The 19,359-nt window shown below is 37.8% G+C and overlaps 1 protein-coding gene across 2 annotated transcripts; it reads right to left on the reverse strand.

The window, feature by feature from the left end:
* Window positions 1-2,800: 2,800 nt before the first annotated feature.
* Window positions 2,801-18,786, reverse strand: LOC594357 (solute carrier family 52, riboflavin transporter, member 3-A). Of its 2 annotated transcripts, none has more exons than XM_030975435.1 (3): window positions 18,704-18,786; window positions 5,502-7,200; window positions 2,801-5,020 (listed from the first exon to the last, which is right to left on the reverse strand). In XM_030975435.1, the coding sequence occupies exons 2-3, from the start codon at window positions 6,693-6,695 to the stop codon at window positions 4,790-4,792; spliced, it is 1,425 nt and encodes a 474-aa protein (XP_030831295.1). In that variant the 5' UTR covers window positions 6,696-7,200; window positions 18,704-18,786; the 3' UTR covers window positions 2,801-4,789. The 2 variants fall into 2 exon arrangements, with proteins under 2 accessions (XP_030831295.1, XP_030831294.1); XM_030975434.1 differs by lacking the exon at window positions 18,704-18,786 and adding an exon at window positions 9,854-10,208.
* Between the last annotated feature and the right edge of the window lie 573 nt (window positions 18,787-19,359).

Consider the following 19,359-nt stretch of genomic DNA (forward strand, 5'->3'; position numbering starts at 1 on the left):
GAAGCACGCATATACAATGTAAATGGAACAATATATCCCAATGCATATTGGTATATATATATATATATTACTTTGCAAAATATATAAACAAGACATTTCTATAATGTTGCACAAGAAAAATAATCAGAGTACCATATATATATATATATATATATATATATATATATATATATATATATATATACTATAGTTTATGTGCTATCCTTGAAAGCTTTTTGTGTTCTCGTTTCAGTTTCACATGCAGCATTCTGACAATTTGCTATCTAAAATAAAATAACTTGGCCCTGTTCTTACAAACTAGATCTTAAATGTTCTTCATTCTCTTTGTTATATCTGTATGGACTGGTATGTCCAGAATTCAGAAATGCATTTCTATCAAAATAAATCTTAGGATAGTCCAAGTGATTGCAGGAGGCTTTCCAGATATAGCAATAAGTAATGAAGTGTTAACTGTGAAAGTGAACATCCACACATTGAGAAACTGGTTATTTCTTGACGGTGACGCCTGCTCCCGCCCCCCCCCCCCACTCAGTGTTATTTGGGGTACCGGTTCCCTCCTTTTGAAAACACCCCCTAAGTCCGGTATGTACTACGAGTCGGACTTTGGTGCGTGTAAAGTACCCCTTTACCGGACATTTTGGGAACGCGCATGGTATCCCTCCGTTTACGTAGTGGGGGGGGGGGGGGCGGGCGCCTGCTCAATTTTTTCTAATCATTATTTCTTTTTTTAAAATTTCATTGTGTTATCAAGCTATACAGTAGTTTTGGTCTAGTGGATAAGTCACTGGAATGTAGACCACAAGGTACAGGGTTCAAATCCCAGCCGGTCACTTACTTCCTTCGGCAAGACATTAAACTATATCGTCCCTATTTTCACGAAGTGACGGTAGTGAGGAAAATCGTCATGCAAACTGAATGCGATTTTTTTTTCTCACTACCGTCACTTTGTGAAGACAGCGACGTTATGTGTCCTTCTCCACCCAGGTGCAAATGGGCACCTGATATGCCTGAGCGCAAGTAATTTTGGCAGCTATGGGTAATAACCCCGGTTCCATGAGCATCACTGCATTACAGATATGAGTGATATACAAGTGACCTAGATTGACCTGTGCATGATGAACAATAATTTACCAAGACAAAAGTGAGGATGGCTGTTCTAAAAACAATACGAATTACATTGTACGTACATTAATCAACAACCCTGAGAAAAGGTCCAACACAATGTATATACATTGGATGGAATTGAAAACTTCCAGAGAAATTCAAGATCCAACCAGTAAACCAGATCGAACACAGTGCCAGTTACATTTACGACTATACAAAATGACATTACACTTGATACTCTGTGGAGTAACATTTCCAAAACTTTCTACTGAAGGAATACGGAAAGAAATAGTTCTCAGAAAATATACCCCTTTTAATGGCTTTTCTTCACACATTGAATAATTATTTGAGAATGACAAATCCAAACTTACAGTACTTTGTGGAATATCCTATCAAAGTACTGCACTCCAACTAAAGTACAATGTACATCACATTACATTTCAGACACAAACATTTTTTTAAAAGGGAAAAGATGATAGATTATTAATATTCAATGCAAAGGCACTTCATTGGATTTGCTTCTAATTTGGACATTAAATGTATTTCATTCCAAAATATATACTATATTCAATATCCTTAAATTCCTTAAATATATATAAGATGCCACTGCAAAAATAGTGACAATATCCATCTTCACAAGGCTATTCTTATCACTATTCCTCTATCTTAAAATAAAGAAGAAAATAAGCAAAACCCTCAAAACTTTAGAATTTGTATGTACCGGTACATGCATAGTTCAAAAGTCTAAACATACCCCATGAATGTTTGAAATATTCTCATAAATCAATATTTTTCAAAAATATCTCTACCAAGTACAATAACCCATATATCTACGAGGTACTAATAATGAAAATTACACAAATCTGATCAACCTTACAACTTTAAAGCATCTTTGCATATACATCTTGAATTGAACAGATGTCCCTTGGATATATCGTAATAAAGATAGGCATTTCTCATGAATAATGTTTGCATAGTAACACCTCAATTTACACGTCACATCACAGTTAAGTTCAAGGTTATTCAAGGTCAAATAAAGATGCAATGAGTATTACTCTCAAAAGAGGAATGTGGTTTGATAGTGTATATCATATATTATCTACTAACAAGCTATACTAAAATCAAGGTTTCGAAGAGGCGAGATGAATGTAATATCCTGATCGATTAATATTTGCAAGAACACTTAATTGTCTTCAGCCCACTGCATACATTGATACAGTCCAGAATCTGGGCAATGAATATCAACTATATTCTGGACAAAAATTGGTAGTTATTTCGAAACAAAAAGCAATTGCATACAATAGTGGTACATGGAAAAATTAAAGAATGTGACATCATCTTCTTGACTGAGATCCCCAAATGGGTCATGTGAAAAGTAAACATTTAAAATGCTGGATATTGTATTTCACCAGTTAGGGAAAAAGCCAATAAGGCCAAATGCCCAATGATTTCTATTTAAATACAAGAGCAGTCAAACAGGCCTACAAGACACTGTCAACTTTCAATTTCTCCTCACTTCAGTAAATTGTCAAGAAAAAGAAACGTATCGTCTGTTTGGAGTGCAAAGAGTGTTAACTTTTAATACCTTAAAGCCCCACTGTACTACTTGTATCTACTTGCTCCCTCTATATAGAAAACTTCCCCAATTGGTGCCTGTTGATCCCCATGATCCTCTTTTTCTTATGTTAATTGAGAGTTGATGAGTTAGCCACCTGTCAGTGACCTCGCTGGGTGGTCTAATCCCTTCCGGCCCAACAAGTACAGACAGGCTTTAACACATACACATAAATAATGCCCTACTGGCTTTGAACAAGCGATATAACGGTGAGACCATGGGAAAGAGAAGATGATGAAGAAGAAGACCTAGATCAAGAGAACTTTGATCTGTTTCACAAACGCTGACCACGTAGAGATTTAGTCGCCGACTACCGTTAATGAAGTCCATTCGTTTACGGGCAGTTGTCCAAAAGGAGATGTAGATGGCATTCCCATGTATTTGTCAGTTTACACCACCTTTCAGGCAACTCTTTATGATCTGAACCCTCTTCCATTGCACATTTGAAGTCTAATATTTCATGCTTTTTTTTTCAGTTTGCTTGCATTGCATAGTACTGCTGACGAATGAGCTAAAGTTGTCCACTGCAGTCATCATTTGGGGCCACCTTCGTGAGATTTGTTTCTTTCATGCCAGGTTTGAAGGCTTGCCAAAACTCATGCATAATGGCTGCAGACGTGACTCTCACACTAATTGATTTTCCATAGTTTATGATTTGTATGCATATATCTAATTTGGTTTGGACTAAAAAGAAAATAACATCTTTATGGTTATTAATAGTTTTATACTATTTGTTACTATTACGTGTGCATACATGTTCATGTCGCAATAAAATCTCTTTGCTCTTTGGAAACTAATACCCTGATGTTTGTTTGCTCATGTATATTAAAGGTACTATGTCCCATTTGCAGACTAAAAAAATGAAAAGGTTAAATTCCAATGGCATTTGAAAGATAATACTAATTTAGAACTTCCTACGAAACAAAACGAAAGGGCTGGAAAATGTTTTTTTTGTGGGAAAATAACGACGATTAATTGACGAATCAACGTCATTCACTCACTCAATAGTGTCTGACAGTGAAGTCTAGAAAGTAAACGGTTTCCTGCATAATTGAAAATTAGGATGTTAATTGCTAACATTTAAATTTCACAGATAGGACATACATGATTCCTGCAATGTTCTACAGAATTTGATGTTGGCTACAAAAGGGACATAGTACTATCTTTAATGTATGCAGACCTGTCTCAATAAGCTTTGGACATGCAATAACTTGCAATATATAAAGTAGGCTATTTGGGCTTGGCTGAAAAGTAATCACATGACACTCAGTTACGTGTTCTATGGTTCTAAACACAGGTGTGTGCAATATAGCAACCTTTATGGCACAAATGTATCAGGCATCATCCTGCATATCCGTGTCTCTCTGCACGTATCTTCTGTTTGCGTGCGTTGCGTTGGCTGCATGCTCTTAACACTGGAGGCAACCTGAATCGTAATTGAGATAGACGACTCCAGAAAAAGGACAGCATGGATTGCATATATTTATATGAAATATATTGTATGCATTTTTATTCTATAAAACTAAATTTACCTCCACGTCAAGAATTTCCCTTGTATTAGTATTTCAACCTCAGCCTACAGGACACCACTCAGGAGAGCCTGAAATTATCAGTTCTTATATGAAATTAAATAGCACTGTGAAGCATGATAATTTTGCTAAATGTGTGTTTTTACTAGCTTAAACATGTATACATGCTCAAGACGGCATTGCCTATATGAATACATACATTTACAAAGGAATGTTCAATAGGTCACTATTTCGTTCCAATCATGTTTCAGGCAAAACCATCTCTTAATAGTATTATTTTCTTTGTTACAGATGACCTGGCATTTGGTAGAAAAAATAGAATCTGTAACAAATTCATGATTTGAACAATGATTTCCGACCATTTTAAATGGTTCTCATCCATCATGTGGCCTGGAACATTGTTAGAAAATACAACCAATGAGTGTATTATGAGCATGACTTATATGTAATACCTGATATAACTCAAAACAAAATGCTTAGAGTGCAATACACTATTGAATTCTTTTCCTCTGGCAAGGTCTTAGAGTACCTACCAGCCCTGCTACGTTGGGCAAGCCACGTAACCATCGCAGGGTGATTCATAGTACGGGGTGAAGAGATAGTAGACATTGACAAGAGGAAACATGATGCATGCACCGACCAGTGAACCGAATTGCGTCGCGGCTCCGAAGATGATGAGAAGCTTTCGGTTGTCAGGTTCGTTGCGGAGGATCCAGCCTATGGTCGCCTTGGTGTAGGTGAAGAGACCCATGACAAGTACCCAGGCAAGCACCTGTCGTTGGTTGCAGCACAGGAAAGAGGAATGTGGGGAGACACACAGAGGTGAGATGGAAAGAGAACAGTAGGTTGGGAGAAGAAAAAGACAAAGAGAATGATGGGAAGAAAATTGAGAAATTAAATTAGAAACTTGGAGCATCTCAGGAGGACAAAAAAGGATTGCATATAATATACAAAGTATTAATCTGCTTCAAAATTAAAAAAAAAATTAGAATGGTGTTCCAATGACAGATATTATCCTGCCATCTAAATGATACAGTATTACATAAAACAGTTTAGACACAGCTTTTTTTCTTTAACATGAGTTCCCTTTCCAATTTCTTTAGGAAATGGTTATATTTCCTTGGAATTGTTTTTTTATATTTCTCAAAATTCTAAAACTCTTTTTAAGCTTTCCAGAATGTAATGACTCTTTGCTGCAGTATGTTTATTTCCACTGAATACAGAATTGTTAAGGAATTTAGTTGAGGTCTTACCACAACGACGGTTCCAGCCACTTCATCCTGCAATGGGGGTGTAGGACTGAGGGCAGCTGTGGCCAAGCAGTAGGAACTGATCAGGGTCCCACAGAATGCGGTTGCACCTACCAGGATCAGACTCTTCTGAGGGAACAGCATTACGACGAAACAAGCTACGGGATTGGCTACGTTTCCAAGGGTCGCTGCTAGAAGATAAGCATTGTAGCTATATGGTGCGCAGGAGTAACTCTGTATGGATGGAAGGATGCCATTGCTGAGAGCGTTCACGAAGCCAAGTAGGATAAAAATGTACCAATAAGCTGCTTTAGACTTTCTTTCTTTTGGAATCATCGGGTCGTTGATTGTTTCACCGGGAACATCCAGTGCATTCTCAGAGTCGCCTTCTTCCCGTTTGGCATACTTCTCACTGGTGCTCATGGACATGCTGTCAGATGAACAGATGGATTTAACGGAGTCGGAAGGTTCCGATTGGCCACGAGCCTCTGGTGCATACTCTTGCTTGGCGATTGGAAGCGTGTTGAGGAGGAAGAAAGAGATGAGAGACACCGTCATCATAGCAAAGAGGAACCAGAAGAAGTCATCTGGAGGGAAGTGAGCAGGGATGGTCTGGCCGACCCATGAAGTACAGTTCTGTCCTGTGGTGGTATTCACATAGGTGTTATTTGCAACACACTCGTCATTCCCAACTCCCTGACCCAACGCGACCAGACTGGGCAAGAGGGCACTGAATCCTTCTCCCACAAAGTACCAAGTTAGGTATCCGCTTTTCAGTCTCGACATGAAGGGAGTGAAGGCCACGGATGAGGTGCAGTCTACGATGGCTATGAAGAAGGACAGACAAAGCAAAGGGGTGCTTCGTAAGACCCCTCCGACGTAAGATGTCACATCCCAGAAGAACACGAGCAGCAGGCATGCTACTATACCAATAGGAAGTATGATGTAGATGGCCGGTGCTTCAAGGCGTCGACCTTTCATGAAGTAGCTCAAGGTTGTGAAGATGATGGGTCCAATATTGGCAATCTGGATGATGATGACCAGGTAGGAGGCCAGATTGTAGCCCTCTGGAATCCCTAGGGAGACCAAGAGGGGCAGCTCCACCCACAGACCATTGATGGCCACCCATGATCCTGTCCCAAACAGGACAACCAGTAGGACCACTGGAAACTTCCGAAGATTCTTTTGAAATTCCATTTTGTCTTCACAGTTCACCTCTTCTTGAAATGCTTTTTCTTTGAATGTTTTTTTTCTTTTATTTTGTATCTTAATATCCTTGGTCAGTGATTCAACATTTATTTACGAGGTAACAGCTATTTATCCAAGTACTCAAACTGACCTTTAAGAAACCCAAAGTAAGCTGAAAAGTATTCTCCTAGCTCCTGAACAATTTCCTCTCAGATCTTTAGTTTCTCAGAACGGTTGACATAGATTTGATTGCCCTCAGACAAACAATCAGACAAACTTTGGGTCGTGCACACCGAGGTTAATAGAATGCAACTTCCACATCAAATAAAACAAGCCCTCTCCGGAAGCTCATCAAACACTTGAGTGCACCAACGCTGTCGTGATTAAAATGTGCTGGTACCATGAAGCTTCTTGATCATGTTGCCTTCCACCACATGTAGGAAAGAGTCCTTATCAGGGAAGACACAGCACTGAATGATACTGGTGGCTCTATATTTGCTGAATCAGGAAAAACCTGCAGAAAATAGAAAAGTAAATAAGGTGTCTCATTGTTAGAAAGAAGGTCATGGTACTATGCAGTTACATCTCTTATTCAATGGCCTTATATCACAATGGGAGATCTACATGTCAAGAACACAACCTGACGGTGGCGTGGGCTACTCTCAAAAGGATATATAGACAGACTGAACTTGAGGGACTCTAATTCAATAAAAAAAAATGTTTTAAAGAGTATTAAGGTCACGTTACTGGCATCAACAGGTGCCGCCCACTGATCTGATGTAAGTTTTTGACTCTAGGTCAAGGCACTACTTCCTGAATTTTGGACTCTTTCGAATCACATGGCAGAAAACACAATGTATTCCCCACAGTGTTTACATATTAATGATTTAATAGCTTTATCTGCCTGTTATCATGTTATCAGTCTATATGTTCAATACACTATTTATTTAAGTAGGGTATATGTGGGAAGGGGGATATGACGACCGATTCAAAACAGAAATACAAATCAGGGCTCCCCACTTCCTTATTTGGAAGGGGTCCAGAAAAATTGTGAAGATGGGGGGGGGGGGGGGTAAGGAGTATGGACTTATGAATTTGGGAACCCATGTGTCCTGTGCACATGTTGATGTCATTCCCTGACAAAGGAAATTGGTAAGGTTTTTTTTACACTTTATAAAGTATCACAAACAAAACAATTTTTAGAAAATGTTTCAGGCAGCAAACAGGTATGCAACCATCATACTGCTTTATTTAGTCACGTCATATCATGATCATGGATGTGATAGCGACTAAGAATTAACAAAGCTGGGCTTCTTATGCAAAATAGTATATTATGACACTACTTAGAGAGCTGGATACACTACCGGTACTCGGTACTTCCTTCAAATTCATATGCAATTGTATGTTCTCACACTACATGCATACACTTAATTGGGGAACTGGAAAGTATCAAAAATAAATGTTATGTTTAATACATGTAATTCTAAATTGATTCATATAAATTCCTGTTACAAGTGACATTAACACTATTTTTGTTTTTTAATAGAAAGAAAAAAATAATGTGACAGAAAAAAAAAATGAAAAAGTAAAGAAACACAACAACAACAAATAATCATTCAATTTCTATAGCACAGCTACTAACTCTATTGCGCTTAATACATATTATTACCCCGGCTGTACATGTAGCTGAGCTGCCATAATGTCGCACAAAATCATTCTAGGAAGTTCTTACTACCAGGTACTCATTTACTTCACCTGGGTGAAGAGTGACAAATGTAGATTAATATCTGGCCAAAATACATTGGTGCCACGGCGGGACTCGAACTGTGAATCATGTGGTCCACAGTCCGGTGGCGTATCCACTAGATCACGTCACCTCTACATAATGCAACCTTGTATTAATTTGTTTTCCTGTGAATTCAAATTTCTTCTTGACAATTTGAGCAATACTTTGCACATGTATGGCAGATATGGTGCACTCTATGTGCTGTAAATATGAAAGGTAGCGTGATTATAGGTGAAGATCAAGTGGATAGCTATCACTCCAAAGTCCGGACTTAATTCTCTTTTGCACGCAATAAAATGGTAAGTGCCTTCTAGATCAAAGAGACACGCTTCATAGACGATCCTTAATAGCAAAATATGACAATAAATGGTCTCCTTCACAATTTTGTTTGCATTTGTTGTTGTCATTGTTGTTCAGGTCAAATCACCTCTTGCACACAGTGATGGTTGTGATTTTAGGGGTCAAAAGTGTTCAAACCTTCAGGAATTTATTTAATACTGGTCCTCTCAGCACCAAATGCTTCCATGAAATTAAATATGTGCGTCCACCCACCATGCAAGCAAAAATAGTTCAGGTTAGAATGAAGCACCACTCGATGAAATGACCGGAAGTTTTAACAGGATCACCTCACGATTCCGTACACTGATGCTGATGCTGAATACATAGTGCCTTTTAATTGGTCACTTTAACTTTTTTTCAGCAAAAATTATATTGGTCAAGGGGTCAAGGACTTCTTAGCATTGGCAATTACTACAAACACAAATCAAGAAACCAAGAAATATATAGCCAACTTTGAAATCATTGATGTCATATGCTCAATAGAGCTTACTATTTTGATCATCAAACCGATTAAAACTTACAAGCAGATACAGCTTTAATAATAAAACCATAGCCTAAAATACAAACCAAGAGAGTATATCCCAAATTACCATATCTTCTAGAAGCCAAACTCAACATCCTGCATTTCTGCATCAGTTCAGTTAACTTGCATCATTTTACATGTGAAGCAAGATAATAATGGCAATTGTGTCTACATGTATCTGTGTTCATTATATGTCTATTTAAAGAAAATAAGAACATCAGGTTATCATTTAGAAGACTTTTGCCAAGAGAGATGATTGGTATCGATTGCACTATAGCTATGTGTTATGCAATACAACCAATGCAAATGCATGGCTGCCATTAGACAGCGCACTCTCCAAAAAAGACATATCATGCCAAAACAAACTCTTATTTTCTTTTCTATGTTTTCTCAAAAGAATGCTTCACAGGGTATATATATACATGTACAATAACAATGCACATGAAGACAACTCTGATCACTCAGCAATGTTAAATGAAACTATGAGACAAAAGGTACAAAAATCAAGAAGTTGCTTACATGAAAACTGGATGATATGATCTTCGTGTAGTTCCTCTAAACCTTCCAAATCCAACCATGCATTATTCCACTCCAGCAGATAATCAAACACAATATCCTAGGCTATATGCTCTTTCACTGCAACGTACAGTCAAATGCTGGTACATGTACATGTACATGTAGAAAGAGAAATATTGACCCAATTTGATGCTTACAAATATATGCATCAGATTTCAATGGTAGAACACAATCAAACATGAGGATGACCACGTTTATTTCGCAGTAAATGCCGCACTGGAATGGGAGCATCCCATTCAGAATACACACAAATAGCATGGTCCAGTGCCTCTAAATACTACACTGAGGCTCCACCCCCAAGCTACAAACAAAGGTGATGCAACACACTAGTGCTTTCATAAGCCAAGCAAGACAGTTATAACCCAACCAGACACACTTTATCAATGCTAATTGCTCCTGATAACTGCTACATTCTGGGTCAGGAGGAAATACATTCCATTAAAGAGTTCATACAGTTTGCAGAATTAATCAGGAGTATTGAATAATCAAATATAGCGTTTGCATAATTCACTCAGTGCTCAGTCTCCATTCTCTTTCTCTTCCCCATTCTCTTTCTCTCTTTCTCTCTCTCTCTCTCTCTCTCTCTCTCTCTCTCTCTCTCTCTCGCAACATACACTACACAACAGCAGTGCATAATAAGGCTTTGTATCATAGAATTATCGATTCACTAAATTTTCTGGCATATTACATGTAGATATTGATCATACAAATGTGGGCTAAAATGCCACATGGGTACACATTGGTACATCTCTTTTTCTGATATGCTATACATACACATGTAGGTACTTTTTCTACAAGCTTTTGCTCAATAATACTGTCAATGCAAGACAGACACAGTCACAGGGTTTATTAAAAGAGTTATCAAATTATATCATGTGATTGACACAGGCCAACAAAAATTGTCATCTATCAATTTTTAGCAATAGACCGGTTTACTAAAATACCTTTTAAGAAAAATGTATGCATACTATTTTAATAAAGAAAGGTTATTCTTGACAACCTAATAGCCTGTCTGGGGATTGCCTGACATAGCAACACCGAATATAAATTTAATTAAATTTCAGGTGATTTTAAATCGACACAAAGAAATGAATAGGCTCTATATATCATTCCAGACATTTAAGTGTTGATTTTTTTTTTTAAAGCCCTTCTTATGTCTTTTTTTCATGGCAAAAACGGTTGTGAAAATTCAAAAATGGTAGGGAGAATTTACTTTGTGTTGCAGTCACTGCAGTGACACCTTCAAAGAAGACCATAAATATCTCTGTGGTTTGAGAATTTGTTGCATGTTAGAGGGCTACGTGCAGTACAGTAGAAGGAATATATACAAATGTAATAAGTAACATTTCATACAAAAATTATGCAGTTTTTTCATCAATCTTCAACAATGTTACCGGTTCACTTTAAAGTCTTCTCTAAGCCGAGGGGATGGTTTTGAACATGTTACCACCCATGTATGAGAGAGACCACTTCTCTACCACTGAGCCAGTATGCCTATTAACAACAGTGTGTACATTTTATATATTCTGGAGCATACTAGCCGATTGCCATAAAAAAAATTTTTCCTTAAGAAAAAAGATAAAACTATGCCGAAGAGCTTTTGAAATTGAAAGAGATGGTAAAAATTTAATGTTACGTTTAATATCTCCTGTGGACTGTAAAAGCTTAGACAGAGACCGATAAAAAAATTGACACAATACATTCATGACCGTCTGTGTAACTTCTTGGTCTGTGTGAGTACAGTATTCCAGATTGATGGTTCCTGTCTTTTGTTCAGTTTTCCTGAATAAAATTACCAAACGATTTATGACCTGTGGCACACAAACCCTTTTGATCCATGAAAAACAGCACAAAATAGCTTTTTATGGCAGACTGGCTCAAAGTTGGAATACTCTCTTGTGAAAAGTCATAAATCACTTTACATTTCCCAGATTTAAGCAAAGTTTTGAGTACTAGTACTAGTTGTTGTTTACATTTTTGATAGAACACTTTTTTTTTTCTGTTGCTTTTTGGTCTGCAAAAGTTTATGATGGGAGAGGTTGTTGACTGCATGTTTTCTTCAAAATGCACCATTATATATGACTGCATTAATTCTTCTATAGTCACCTCAATGTTCCTCATAATCTGATATCCCTCAATTTTAACGTTCATAACTACCGGTATGTAGATATACATCAAAGTACTTTAAAGATACTATGTCTCTTTTGCAGCTAACATCAAACTCTGTAGAACTTTGCAGGAATTGTGTATAATATGTCCTATCTGTGCAATTAAACGTTAGCAGTGTCCTAGTATTCAAATTATGCAAGAAAACCGTTTTCTTTTTAGACTTCCCTGTCAGACACTATTGAGTAACTGACTGACATCTTTTTTTCATTGGTAATAATAATATACATAAAATGGACTGTAACAGGTACATGAGCATTTTTCTACATTCATAACCCATTACTTGTTAGTTGTAATGGCCAAAATTAAACTGATTGAATCTTTGTGCAGCACAAAATGTACAACCATTCGGTACAAGGGTCTGAAAATCAGACTATTACTTAGGTGATTGCAATCACTTATGTCGATTTGACAACTAATGGTCGTTATTTTCTCACAAAAAGCCATTTTCAAACCCTTTCGTTTAGAGGTTAGTTCTAAATAAGTATTTTGGACCTGCAAATGGGACATACTGTAGTCCCTGTAACAGGATACATGTCATGACACTACACCAGCCAAATATTATTTTATTTCAATATTCTGAAGCCAATATGTACATACTGTACTAAAAACATTAAGAAATAATGGTAAAGCATTCATAAAATGCCTTTATTGTGTGTGCAAGTAAATAATCATATGCATGTAGGCAAATATATAAAAATTGTAAAATGTGTGATTCGTTTTATGTTCCATGTGCATTGTAATCGTAAAATTATTGAACCTTGTAACAAAGCCAATGGAAACAGGATTTCAGTGTATTACCATGGGTCAATAAAGATGAAATGAAATGAATGTGTACTGCAAAATTGCAGTCATAATTAAATTCAAGGAAATGATGCCCTGAAAAAATACTTCATTGAAGTACCGTAATTAATGTAAAATAAGTTTTAAAAAAGAAAGAACAACCATTATTATCCTTATGATCGTATTCAGTAGTATCATTATCACGATGAGAATCGCTATTATAACAATTACTACGCTTCCTGTCATTATTCTTATTATCAATATCATAATCATCATTATCATCATTATGACTACTACTACTACTACAACTACATCTACTACTAACTGCTACTACCAAAACCACCACCAGCACCACCGCCACCACTACTACTACCTAGTGCTACAATAGAAGAAGAAGAAACAGCCGTTTTCAAAGAGTACCTTTCCAGTACTTACTAAACAAGTAACTGAGCAAACAGTTTACATACATTAATCGCTGGATTCAACTACAATTAGAGACTGCCTTTGCAGTGAAGTGAATACTTCACTGGAGAGTACATTCCAGCCAGTTGCTATTTTACAACGCACCTACATGTATGCTAATCCAACCACATTTACCTCCACAGCATACCAGGAGCTTGTTTTACAACCTGTGTGTGGAGAGGCAATGTAGATAAGATACCTTGAACTAAAGGATTGGGTATCTTTGTCTCAGATTCTGAATAAAAATCCTTGATTTCGCTCATGCTACAATGATGATTATAAACCTTTAGGTCAGTCAGGAACCCCATGACTTTTACAAGCCGATCCCCTCTCTGATTATCATGATATTTATGATTGGAAATCAAAATTTCAAAATTTGTTTTTCCTAACGTTTTTTATAACACTACAGTCTATTGGGGAAAATGTACATAGTAAAACCTGCCACTCAAAGATTTTTGCCTTTTGAGGCACTTCATGATCATTTTGAGGAGCAAATTTTTTAGGGCTTCAATATTACACCATATCACAGACACTGATAACACAAAGGGCCATGCATCTCAGATTTATCATCGTTAAACGATGCCTTTAAGGGCATAGCATGACTATGACCTCCACATCCCCAGACTAACCACTGAACAGAACAGCACTGCAACTCTTCTACACACTGCACACAATCTATGCAGCAATAAATTAACTAATACCTAACTAACTTGAAAGAAAACACACACCATAAATACTGAATACCAATTAAAGGATTTGCACAGTTAACAAAGTACATAGTTCAAAGTATATTCAAACAGTGACAGAATTATAAAGTATATGCAGGAAACTTTTAATTATCTCTGCTCTTAAAGTCTGTTTTAATAAAGCTCTTTCTGCTATCAACTCATTAACTTTTGCAAATTGCACTCCTGAAACATCACCTGAATCGTAGCTAAAGAGGACAAAATAAATGAGTTTGAGCTTCACATCTCTAGTGGTTCTTGAGATATGGCAATAACAAGGCTAATATCTAGGGGTCATTCCATGTCAAATCACCCAAAAAATCTGAAAATCTTAACCCGACCATTTTTGATTTTGATGAAACTTGGTGAACTTGTTGAGTGTGATCTCACAGCACCAAATCCCAAATTTTAGGTCAATCGGGTGAGGGGTTTGGGAGATACGGCCCACCAAATTTTGAGATTTTTTCAAAAATGGGGGTGGCGGGCCTACCTTTGAACCCTTGTATCTCGGGACCTAATGGGTCAATCTTCTCAAAATTTGTATTGTTGGAAAGGGTATTCAATAAGGATTCCAAATCTGCCGCCATTTTGAAGATTCGTACATGTTGGGGTACTTTGACCTCTTGACCTCAGATTTGACCTTGAAATTGACCTTGTGGATCACGGAACTTTGACAACATTTTTCATGAAATGTAATCTCTGACATGTTCACTAAAACATATAAAAGTTTCAGAGATATAATATTTTTTGTTTTGGAGCAATAAGGATTGAAAGTATCCATGCTCACAGATATTCACAACAAGCCCTATTATAATGTATACAATACATGCAATATGCACAGTACAACATACATCTTCCACATGCTTTTTTGTTTTAGTCATATCCATCCTAAATGTCAGCAGTACTTGAATAGAAATAAAATGACAAGTTCATATAGGCCTAAAGGGTTAACAGGATGTATGGCTTTAGACCTCCGAGTCAGTTCTAGGAAAATTCCCCCCCCCCGGAAAACTACCCTCTAAGGACAATTACCCCAGAGGACAATTACCCCCCCCCCCCTATTTGTTAAAGGGGAAGTCCATCCTGATAATAAAGTGGTTTTAATCAAAGCAGATTTTTTTTTGGGGGGGGGTATAATATTCTTGAGGGGTAATTTTCCCGGGGGGGGGGGGGGGAGGTAATTGTCCTAGGGGAAATTGTCCGGGGGTTAATTGTCCTTGGGGGGGGGGGACAGATTGTCCTAGGAGGTAATTTTCTGGGGGGTAATAATCCTCTGGGTGTGATAGTCCTTGGGGGGTAATTGTCCTCGGGGGGGGGGGGGAGGGACATTTCCTGAGGGTTAATTTTCCAGGGGGGTAATTATCCTAGAACCGACTCAGAGGCCTAAAGCCATACATCCTGTTAACCCTTTAGGCCTACATGAACTTGTCATTTTATTTCTATTCAAGTACTACTGACATTTAGGATGGATATGCCTAAAACAAAAAAGCATGTGGAAGATGTATGTTGTACTACATGCATATTGCATGTATTGTATACATTATAATAGGGCTTATTGTGAATATCTGTGAGCATGGATACTTTCAATCCTTATTGCTCCAAAACAAAAAATATTATATCTCTGAAACTTTTATATGTTTTAGTGAACATGTCAGAGATTACATTTCATGAAAAATGTTGTCAAAGTTCCGTGATCCACAAGGTCAATTTCAAGGTCAAATCTGAGGTCAAGAGGTCAAAGTACCCCAACATGTACGAATCTTCAAAATGGCGGCAGATTTGGAATCCTTATTGAATTCCCTTTCCAACAATACAAATTTTGTGAAGATTGACCCATTAGGTCCCGAGATACAAGGGTTCAAAGGTAGGCCCGCCACCCCCATTTTTGAAAAAATCTCAAAATTTGGTGGGCCGTATCTCCCAAACCCCTCACCCGATTGACCTAAAATTTGGGATTAGGTGCTGTGAGATCACACTCAACAAGTACACTAAGTTTCATCAAAATCAAAAATGGTCGGGTTAAAACCATTGGGTGATTTGACATGGAATGACCCCTAGAATTTCAGAAATTGACCTGTGACCTTTGACCTATTAACCTAAACTCTAATCAGATCATCTTTCTATGGTGATACATTTTACAAACAAGTTTGAGCCTTATATCTCTGGTGTTTCTTGAGGTATCGCGATTTAACGAGAAAGCAGGATGGACAAAGGGACGGACGGACGGACGGACAACCCTAAAACCACTTTTGGTGGGCGGAGGCATAAAATCTCAATAACTACCGGTACATAAATATTAGCATTTTCAGAAATGTTGTTACAGGGGCAGCTGTTATGAAGCAGGTATTGCAATACCACTACCCAACACCTGCCAGCCAATGATTTCCACATACAGACATTATTAATAAATCATTCAAGTAATTTGACTGATACATGAAAACTTGGAGCATAGCCTTAGGTAACCTGGCCAGACTTGCTGATGTGTATACTTCAATGCATCTGCATCTATCTTAAATGTCCCAAACCATTATGAATTGATAGATCCATTGCCCCAATAACTTTTGAATCAAAATACAAGGACTTTCCAAATCAGCTTGCTACCTCAATACTTGGCTCTTTTTTCTGTTTGTTTGTTGTGATTATTACTTCATTTATCATTTAAATAAATATTTTTCCTGATTAATCATCATTTTAACCATTCAGGGCATTGTGTTGAGAATCAAGTGTGAAAAATCACAGAATTCTGTCATTTTATTATCATGAATACTGCAACCTGGAGATCCAAGTAAAGAATAAATAACAAATAAATAAATAAACAACAGTTGAGTCAGCACTCTCATTCTCAGATATATATGATTAATAACCAGAAAGAACCTTGACTGTCTCTTTGGTGGTTTCCTTCATATTCTTACACAGGCTCAACATGTATACAAATCTGACTGAAGATTCAAGATACCTCTCTTCATTTTTTCTACTTCTACTTCTAAATCACACATAGCTGCATTACCATCCTGGCTGTGTATTAAAAGCTGTGCTATTGATTCTCAACATTTCAAACATCACTGTACAAAACTCAACTGATTTCACTAAAAAATTGGTACTTTAGTGACAATTGATGACACCTAAATAGCAGTAAAATACAATTTGTTCAACTTACTGATATTAAAAAGAATTATTTGAAAATTCAATATGTAGGTCCTATTGACTTTTGTGTGCAGTCTATGCAATAGTGTGTGGTGTGCATACTTGTGTGTAATACCTGCCTATCAGCAAGTAGGCCCTATGCATTGCTAGAGGTCTGGAACCCTCACACAAACAAGCATATATCCCAAATCGAGGTAGTACAAAGGCGAGCAGCAAGATTCGCCCTCCAGAGATATCGTCGTATGGCCAGTGTCTCGGCCTTGATTCAACATCTGAAATGGGAGAGCCTGGAGAGGAGAAGAAATGCTGCAAGCCTCCACCTCATGTACAAGATCCAACACAACACGGTAGCCATCAATGCACACCATTACACAGCACCCATGATTGCCAGCAACACACAACAGTATCACCCAAAGAAGTTGCTGGCTATCCCATCCCGCACCCAACTCTACCGAAATCATTTTTCCCTCGGACAGTTACTGCATGGAATGCACTTTCGAAGATCACCCTTGACGCTACTTCACTGGAGGGCTTCAAGGGAGCGCTTGCACCCAGCATCTAGACTAACAACTAGATTTTTACTTGCACAACCTTTCAAATGCACCAACAGGCATGCACTGCAAATGAGCACCTAAGTTGATTCCTCAGCACTACATCCTGACTTATGGATCCTGCTGAGTATCGTCGTAGAAGTAGAACTAGAAGTAGAAGAAGTACGCATTTTAGCATTGCTGGAGTGGATATAATTATAAACCTGTAAACTCAGATTTGTTTGGGAGCAAATTGAATGGCTAAAATGTAATAGAATGCAATTGGATGATGGAAAGCCTGCATGTTTATAGTCACTTTTAATTTTAAGGCGTTTAGTGTATCACTCACAAGGAAGACAAATATCACTCATGATATCTGCATCTGTGTGTGGAAGAATCCACTCCAGCAAAGCATAGAGAGTCGATGCGTATTGACCTCTAGCACTGCATGCTTGCTGTTAGGCAGGTATTATTAGACCTATACACAAATACACACACCACACAACATTGCATAGACTGTACACAATCATGTCGGTGCAGCTGTAAGCAAAGTTTGACACTAGACTTTCTAGACTTCTACACTTTGAATTTTTCAATTATTCTTTTTAACATCTGTAAGTTGAAAAAAATGTATTTTACTGCTATTCAGGAGTCATCAATTGTCACTAAAGTACCGATTTTGAGTGAAATCAGTTGAGTTTTGCACAGTGGTATTTGAAATGTTGAGAATCAAAAGCAAAGCTTTTACTACACAGCCAGGATAGTGATGGTCCTATGTGTGGAAGAATCTGGATGAAGATTTACATTTTTAACCACTAAAAATTTTGAGTACATGGGACCAAGCATTACAATTCATATAATTTTCCATACACATTACAAGCAATAATAACCATACAATTACACATAAGATATATTAAATTCAAAGTATACGATATATTTGAACAGAATATAATATACATTATCTTGTTTTTCAACACGCTTACCAGTAAACGATTGAGATGGGGCTGGCTACCGGCTCCTCACATACAGTCAGGTTACACATGCATTACTAGCACTGCAAGCGAATTATTGCGGTGCTTTGCGCTGCGCTGGTACGGCCGGTGTGACGGCAGATCTTGTTACCTTGGCGGATCGTGTTCTCGGAACAAAATCTGCCTAGCAGATATCGTGATCAGCAGCGGATATCGTACCCGCTACAACCAAATCTGCCGTTAGTGAACACGGCGGATAATGTGCATTGGCGGATTTTGTTCCTATATAGCTACAGGCGCCTGTGGCGAACCTGGCATACCGCGTCAGGGGGGGGGGGGGGGGGGTTTGGGGGGGGGAGGGTGTTTTTTTTTTTTTGGGGGGGGAGGGTTTTCCCCCCTCCCACGGTATTTTGATGTTTGCGATCGCGCGATTTCATGCATACCCGTACCTTACTTATGTTTTGTTGATTTGAAAAGTCTTCATAATTCGAAAAAGATTGTTTTATTGGGAGGGGGGGGGGTTGGGTTAGGGGTGTGACACCCAAATGTGCTGCCAACTTTTAAGGGTGCGACGTCATCCAAATTTGCCGATTAACAAATGCATAGCATCTACCACCGTCCTTCCCTATCCTAAATGTTAATTATTCCATGGTTTAATTAGGCTCTTA

Source organism: Strongylocentrotus purpuratus, unplaced genomic scaffold (assembly GCF_000002235.5).
Source record: "Strongylocentrotus purpuratus isolate Spur 01 unplaced genomic scaffold, Spur_5.0 spur5_scaffold_8, whole genome shotgun sequence".
NCBI classification, from domain to species: Eukaryota; Metazoa; Echinodermata; class Echinoidea; order Camarodonta; family Strongylocentrotidae; genus Strongylocentrotus; species Strongylocentrotus purpuratus.